We start from the raw sequence: 8,243 nt of genomic DNA on the forward strand, positions 1-8,243 counted from the left end.
GCCGACAAAGATGGCGGAGCGACCGGGGGCTCGACGCGCATGCGCAATGGTATGGTGTTTCTGGGCAATGTTATTATAAAACACAAACAGCTGGAAATGATAAAATACCACATATATATAATAAGTCACATATATATATTTACCCAACTACTATAATACACTTAATTTTAGGTACTTACTCACTAATTAACTAATCTAATGATGTCATAGTCATATATAATAATATATTAGTCAGAGGGACCAAACCACTACTGTAATACTTTAACTACATCACTCATAATACATGTGTACTTTTACTGTGACACTTTAATTACATCAAGCTCATAATACTGATGTATTTTTACTATATTTGGCTGCTAATACTTACTTTTACTTTACGGTTAGTAGGAATTTTATTGGTAATTGAGTATTTTTGCTGAATTGGTACTTTTTGGTAGTGAATATGCACTACATATACAGTATAAATACATGTCAATTCACCAGGAAAGACTCTTTTTTCCTGTTTCTCATAAAGATTGTGCAGTTTTTGAAGAGTGTTGAATCTTGCACCATAACAGGATGGATTCACTATTTTTTTTATTCAAGTCTATCTTAAAACAGTCAGGTGCCAAAACAGTGAAATAGTTTTTTCTTGCTGTAATCATTCCTCCTCCTCAAACTGCCCATTAAAAAATCCCTTCATAAATCAAATAGTCTGGATGACTTTATCCTTCATACCGATTCAGATTTTGTCTGTGCTGTGGATGCAAACATCTTATATATATATATATCTATCTATCAGGGAAATACTTTTTGAAGAACTATTTTCAAAAACTGTTTAATGACATCTTTAAAAACACAATGTCAAGTTGGAAAAATGTCTCTAAATGTCCAAATGACCATTTATAGTCATTTTCCATGCCTGGTGTACACTTAATGGGATTCCTGCAAACATTATTACACTGACAAATAAACAAATCACTGAATTGCAAATCTAGTAATAATCTGACTTTAAGAAAATCCACAAAAAAAGTAACATAAAATGTAAATAAAATATCCATGTTTTTGGGATGTTATTAGTTGCATAGAGGACCTTCACATTTAACATTTCAAAACCTTCCCTGTTAGTATCTAAAATATCTCACCTAAATTATAGCTAATATTTAAAAGTGCTTACACCCTTAACATGGATAACTCACACAGTATCATAAAATATATATACAGTACAATAATATAACTATAATCCTGCTGTTTTGTGTTTATAGGAGTTTTATTCTGTATTCCTCCAATACTTTTATTTTCTGTAATCTATCTGAATGAATATTTAACTTATTCCAGATGTGACCAGCTGTAAACATTGAATATAAAATGAACAACAACAGAAACATCAGTTTTTATAAAATATGAGGAGAAACTCTTAAAAAACTGCTTTAAAAACAAAAAATAAAAACAGTGAAAGTCAGAAACCTGATTTATTGTCACACCATGACACTTCATAACTACATCTTTCATTGTCATTCACTTTATTTTCTTTTAAAATGAATGACAAATGCATAAATAACATTTACCAGCATACACCAATTATCTTAAAAAATAATTAAAAATAAAATAAAAACCCTCCCTAAGAAGTCCAGTGGTTTCCGTGCCTATACGCTGCTGCTGCTGCTGCTGCTACACGTTGCCATGGTGACACAGTCCTCTGCAGCATGGACAGCAGATGTGTTACTTCGAGATGATTTCAGCCTCTTTTTCTTTTTCTTTCTCTCTCTCTCCGCTCTCATCTAGGGAAGATGTTGCGGTCCGTGACGAGCTTCTCCATCCTCTTGATCTTGCGCTTGTTCTTGGGCATGGGTTTGTCGTACATGCCGTTCTTCAGCAGATGCTCCTTGCTGTGATGAACCTGAGCGCCGTGCTGCAGCTGGAACGAGCACAGAGCTTTGAGAGGCCTCAGCAGGACCTGAAGGAAAGAGATGAAAGCCACAAGACAAGCATTTATATCCTCAGTTATAATGAAATAGGATGATGATGATATTATATTGTATATTGTAAAATTTAAAAGTATTATACAATCTCTGTGGGTCAAAAAAGCACAGCAGATAGCCTCTCCCTATCACAATTATGTCATTATTTCACTTCGTCACCTCTTGTATGTCGTCGTTCCTCTCCAGGATGGACAGGGCGACAGCGGCACACTCCAGCGTGGACAGACAGATGTTGGAGGGTTGTGTGCGGATCACGTACTGACTGGACAGAGTCCTGTTGAGCTGCACCTGGTTAACAAAAACAGAGGTGATCGATGAGTAAGTGTAATATTCTGTTATTCATATCATTGTGGGGCCTCCAGTTTTAATAGATGTCACTATTTATAGAGTTCATGTTTGACACAGGCCCTTATTTAAAGAATAACACTATATCGGGGAAGGGGGTGTGGGGGGGACGCTCTGTTGGTCATTTTAAGGCTTCATGGAAAGACTGTGCTTGGAGGTAAAAGTTGTAGTTTGTATTTAACCCTCCTGTTGTCCTCGAGTCAAGGAAGAAAGGGAGAAAGAGGGAAGGAAAGGAGGGAGGAAGAAGGAAAGAAAGGAAGGAAAGGAAAGAAGGGAGGGAGGGAGGGAGGGAGGAAGGAAGGACATAAGGAAGGAAGAAAGGGGGATGGAGGAAGGAAAGAAAGAGAGAAGGAGGGAGGGAGGAAGGACAGACGGAAGGAAGGAAGGAAGGAAGGAAGGAAGGAAGGAAGGAAGGAAGGAAGGAAGGAAGGAACAGTCAAAACAGACGGGGTCAATTTGACCCGGGAGGACGACAGGAAGGTTAATGAAAGCATATATTCTCATTTTACACAATATTCAAATTTCCCTGATAATAACAATAATAATAATCTGGTTACATATCTAATAGTGTTTTGAGAAGGAATAAGTAAAATAACATTTTGCTATGACATAGTTTATGCTCGGGGAGTCAGTAGTCCTTATGTCCGTATGTTAAATATGTTGGTACACTGCAAGTAGACATTGTAATTATAGAATAAGAAGGAGAAGCCACTGAGTGACAATCTGCACATCTGCCCTGAAATCACTATTGACCGACTTCTTTATTTAAACAGTGAGAGTTTGTTTGGCTGCAGAGTAAATAGATACACCCGTTAGTCTTCTATTACATTTCTCACAAAGTAGCTGCTCATCAAATGTTTGCTGCACCCAGAACTTTAGTAGAGATCAGCCCAGGAGTATTAATTACTGCTACCACCTGTTTTACCACTAATGCTGCCAATTCAGCAACAAAATCTTACGGATTAAAATCAATATACAAAAGCAAGTTAGAGACATGAGGATATATTTACACTGTCAGATGCCAATAAATTGAAGGGTTCGGCCTATTTCCCCCCAAAATATCCAGAAATCATGCTTTGACATCAATCAGCTCATTCTTACATTCTTACATACATACACCCTAAAGAAAAAAAAAGGGAAGTCTTTCGGAAGATATGGGAACCTTTCTTGGACCTTTGACTCTATCATATCATAGTAAGGCTCGACACGCCTATTCAAAGGATGGACTGTGACCACCATGGACTGATTTGATTTGATTTGCTATGTTGTTTGTTTTTCTCTTCCTTTTTATTTTTCTTTTTCTTTGTCTTTTTCCCCTTGTTTCCTTGTTTGTTCGATGTGTTATTGAAAATTTAAAAATAAATAAAAAGACAATTGAAAAAAAAAAATCTGCTCATTTTTTCCAATCATGCCTGTCTGCCTACATTCAAGATTTTTCCTTTGATAACTTTTAAGAGCTAAAAATCAATACAGTAAAAGTTAGATAAATGAAGATATATTTGCTTTTATATATCAGCTATCATAAATCATGTGCTTTGACTTTAATGAAATTCACACATATCATTCAGCTCATTCTTTCCTATCATGCTCTAAAGCCCACAGCGTTCACCTCTTTAGCTCTTCAGTTTCAATTAGTCATTAGTCATGTGGGGGCGAAGCAGCTTTCCTATGAGGGGGTGTAATAGGAAGAATGATCTCAGTCTCAGGTGAGCAGGGTTAATATATTCCAGCTATACTGATAAAAATACCCAATCCATTATTTTTAACCTTCATGTCGTCTGTTTTGACTATTCCTTCTTTCCTTCCTTCCGTCTGTCCTTCTGTCCTTCCTTCTTTCCGTCTGTCCTTCCTTCCTTCCTTCCTCCCGCTTTCTTTACTTCCCTCCTTCCTTTCTCCCTCCCACCTTCCTTCCTTCCTTCCTTCCGTCTGTCTGTCTTTCCTCCCTCCCGCTTTCTTTACTTCTCTCCTTCCTTTCTCCCTCCCACCTTCTTTCCTTCCCTCCTTCCTTCCTTCCGTCTGTCCTTCCCTCTTTCCTTTCCTCCCTTCCTTCTTTCTTTACTCCATCCCCCTTTCTTCCTTCCTTCCTCCCTCCCTCCTTCTTTCCTCCCTTCCGTCCTCCTTCTTTTCTTCCCTCCTTCCTTCCTCCCTCCCGCCTTCTTTCCTTCCCTCCTTCCTTCCTCCCTCCCGCCTTCTTTCCGTCTGTCCTTCCCTCCTTTCTCCCCCCCCTCCTTCTTCTTCTTTCCTTCCTTCCTCCCTCCCGCCTTCTTTCCTTCCCTCCTTCCTTCCTCCCTTTCCTTCCTCCCTCCCTTCTTCTCTCTCTTTCCTTCCCCCTACCTTCCTTCTTTCCATCCTTCCTCCCTTCCTCCTACCTTCCTTCTTTCCTCCTTTCCTTCCGTCCTCCCTTCCATCCTTCCGTCTGTCCTTCCTCCCTTCCCTCCTCCTTTTCTCTTTCTTTCTTTCTTTCCTCCCTTCCTTCTTTCCTTACTCCATCCCCCTGTCTTCCTTCCTCCCTCCCACCTTCTTTCCTTCCGTCCTTCCTCCCTCCCTCCTTCTCTCTCTTTCCTCCCCCTACCTTCCTCCCTTCCTTCTTTCCTCTGTCCTTCTTTCCGTCCTTCCTCCCTTCCTTTCTCCCTCCTTCCACCTTTCCTTCCCTCCTTTCCTTCCTTCTTCCTTGACTCGAGGACAACAGGAGGGTTAAACATATAACTCTAACTCTAACTATAACAGCAGTATTTGGTCTATGAGGGCAAAAAAAGCTAAAAATCAGAACATCCTATTCCTCTTTGAATGTGACAGCAGGAGTAAACCAACCTGTTTAGGGAGGTGGAACAGGCTGTTTTTGAGGAACATGTTTTTTGCCTGACTCCAGGTACCGTCTATAATGATGACGTTATGTTTTACAGCTCCGACATCTTGGTTTTGCACTAACTCCTCCAGGTTCTGGGATTTGTGGCCTGGATATAAGATAAGAGTTTTACTGTCTCGGCACACCGCAGCCAGCTCCGGGTGCCTGAATGAAGAAAAGAAATGAAATATATTTGAAGATTAAATTACAGTGGTGTTGCAATATTGTGAAATTGGTTTGCTGAAAAAAAAAAAAAATGCTTACTTTTCTTCATTAAATCTTCTTCCGACGATGACGTTGCATTTTCCTTGTGGCAAACAAGCAGCGAGAAGAGGCACTGTGCGAAGTACTCGGCTCTCCTGAAAACACAGCGGAGGTTCAATCAGTGAAACCAGGAAACTCTCAGAGTAATCAGATTACATATACACATAATGCACTGTAATAATCTGGTTACTAAAGATCCATATATACAAGCAGCAGGTCAGTAATCAGATTAAAGATGCTACAATTAGTCAAATAATCAAATAAGAAAGATAAGATATTCCTTCTTTAGTCCCACAGTGGGGAAATTTACAATATTGTAGCAAAAATAGAAAGAAATAAAAAGGATGAAGAACAATAAATAATAAGCACACGTGAAATAAAAACAATAAACAGTAAAAATGTAGCCAAAAAAAAATTCAGGTTTGGACAAATTGAGATATTTTAGGTTGCATTTTGAATTAATCAAGAAAATAAACCTCTTAAAAAAGTCTTAAGTATATAATCTTTATTATTTAAGTGGAGGTGTTTGGTCATTTAGGTGAGATAAACTCTGCAATACAATAGATCTCAGTGTCAAGAGGTTACTGACATCTGTGTTGCATTAAAGGTAGATTAAAGCAGCAATTATTAGTCAGTTAATTGATTGGTTGACAATTATTTAAATTAATCACCAACTATTTTAAAAGAAAGAAATTACCAAATTAAAGCGTCCTAAATGTGAATATCTAGTGGTTTCTTAAAGCTTAATGATAATAAACTGAAATAATTTGAGCTTGGACTGTTGGTTAAGACAAATCAAGATATTTTAGGATGCATGTTTGGCTTTGAGAGTCAGTTTAGTGAATTAATTGAGGAAAATGATCGACAGATTGTTGGATACTTTTATATAGTTAGTTAGATTAGATTTGATAGATAAATAGATAGATAGATAGATAGATAGATAGATAGATAGATAGATAGATAGATAGATAGATAGATACACTTTATTGATCCCAAGCAGCAGCATTACACACGTGACGATAACAGCATAATAGTATAAAAATATAAAGAACAGACTATACATAATAAATTAGCAAAATAGCAATAGTAAATAAAATAAAATAAAATAAATAAATGTACAAAAGTATACACAACTAATTGGCAGTGTTGATTTTAGTGCAAAGTAAAAAATCTGCGAAAAAAAAATGCGTCAAATATGAGGTGATTTTCAAAATAAAATACATTATGATTTTTTAAAATTACTATAAAAAGGTAGATCTCAGTGGCACGAGGATGGATACACATGAGGTTATTATAATCTACAGCATTTATGTTATTACTATTATTATTATTATTTTAAAAATGAAACAGGACTCACCTCTGCAGGATGCTGCACTATGTACAGGCACGTGGACACCTCCAGGGGTTGCGATGGAAGAAAGGGACAGAGACACACCTTCTGAGGGCGACTGCATGGGAGGAAAGTTTGCAGATGTGAAGCTGAGATGATGATACCTCAGCTAGTTATCCCCCATCATCATCATCATCATCAGCTGGTCTTCTTTAACCACATTAATCTGTTTCCTCTCATTAAAGCATGCCAGTAATTGGGGGAGAAGAAGAAGAAAAAGGAGAAGAAGAAGTAGGAGGAGGAGGAGGAGGATGAGGATGAGGATGAGGAAGGGGGTGAAGTCCTGTCTTGTCCACAACTCTTTATTTTTACCACTCAGCTAAAACTAGCATTGGTTATTTTCAGCTCACCGGCACCGTAAACACGTCGGTCTTCTCTCTCCGACCTCCACCGGAAGAGCCGCCAGGTCTCCAAACGCGTCCACTAAGCCATCTTCTTCTGTCGAGGAGGAGCTGTCGCAGGTTTCTGGGTCGTTTTCTGCAGGAGAGACAGACGAGCAAACACTGGAGACATTGTCCATTTCTTGAGTTTGCATGAAGCTAAAGCCCTAGTAGTTAAAGCACAGGAAGGAGGAGGAGAGACTTCAGTGTAGAAATAGATCAAATAGAGAAGAAACTCTTTCCCAGTCCAGCTTTTATTCAACTTCATCTTCTATTTTACTTTTCTTTTGTCTTTTTAAATCTATTTTAATCTAATTTACTTACTTATTTATTTATTAATGATTAATTTCCACTTATTTTATATACATTTTAAAGCATTTTTCATCATTTTTATTCCCTCTTGCGTGCATTGGTCTCCAGTTTTGTCTTTGAATTATTTGTTTTACTCCTGTTTAAAATCACTATTATTATTATTGTGTTGTATAATTTGTTCTTTATATTTATCAGCTTGTCAATCAAATAACTGTAAAGCACTTTGAACAACACTAGTCTGTATGAAAGGTAAATAAATAAAATAATAATAAATAAAATGGATTGATTGATTGGTACAGTTTTGAGATATTTGTACTTTATTAGAGTATTTCCATTTGATGCTACTTTATACTTCCTCTTCACTACATTTATTTGACAGCTTTAGTTACTTTTCAGATGAAGATTTGACACAATGGATAATATAATAAGATTTTAAAATACAACACATTGTTAAAGTGTAAAAATCCCCTCCAGATATGTTTTACAGTGTATATAAAGTTTCTACTTTCAATAATAATTTATGCTATTCAAAGTATTTGATACTGTTTGCACCTTTTATATTCTATATTGCACTTTATTGATTACTTCTAATGTTTTTTTATTGTCTTAAGCTGTTTTAATTGTCTTAAACGTTTTTATGCCTGAGGGAGTGCTATCTAAATTTCATTATATTGTTGTCTGATCTTCAGTATAATGACAATTAAGCTACTACTACTATTTGTATTTGTATTTGTATTGTATAGGCT

General features: G+C 37.0%; 1 protein-coding gene across 1 annotated transcript; it reads right to left on the reverse strand.

Annotated features, from left to right (window-relative positions):
- Positions 1 to 1,434: 1,434 nt before the first annotated feature.
- On the reverse strand, positions 1,435 to 7,421 carry dtwd2 (DTW domain containing 2). The gene is made up of 6 exons (XM_053340639.1): positions 7,156 to 7,421; positions 6,773 to 6,863; positions 5,416 to 5,510; positions 5,118 to 5,316; positions 2,121 to 2,249; positions 1,435 to 1,936 (listed from the first exon to the last, which is right to left on the reverse strand). Exons 1-6 carry the CDS (start codon positions 7,338 to 7,340, stop codon positions 1,757 to 1,759), a joined length of 879 nt encoding a protein of 292 aa, XP_053196614.1. The 5' UTR covers positions 7,341 to 7,421; the 3' UTR covers positions 1,435 to 1,756.
- Between the last annotated feature and the right edge of the window lie 822 nt (positions 7,422 to 8,243).

Source organism: Scomber japonicus, chromosome 19 (genome assembly GCF_027409825.1).
Source record: "Scomber japonicus isolate fScoJap1 chromosome 19, fScoJap1.pri, whole genome shotgun sequence".
NCBI classification, from domain to species: domain Eukaryota; kingdom Metazoa; phylum Chordata; class Actinopteri; order Scombriformes; family Scombridae; genus Scomber; species Scomber japonicus.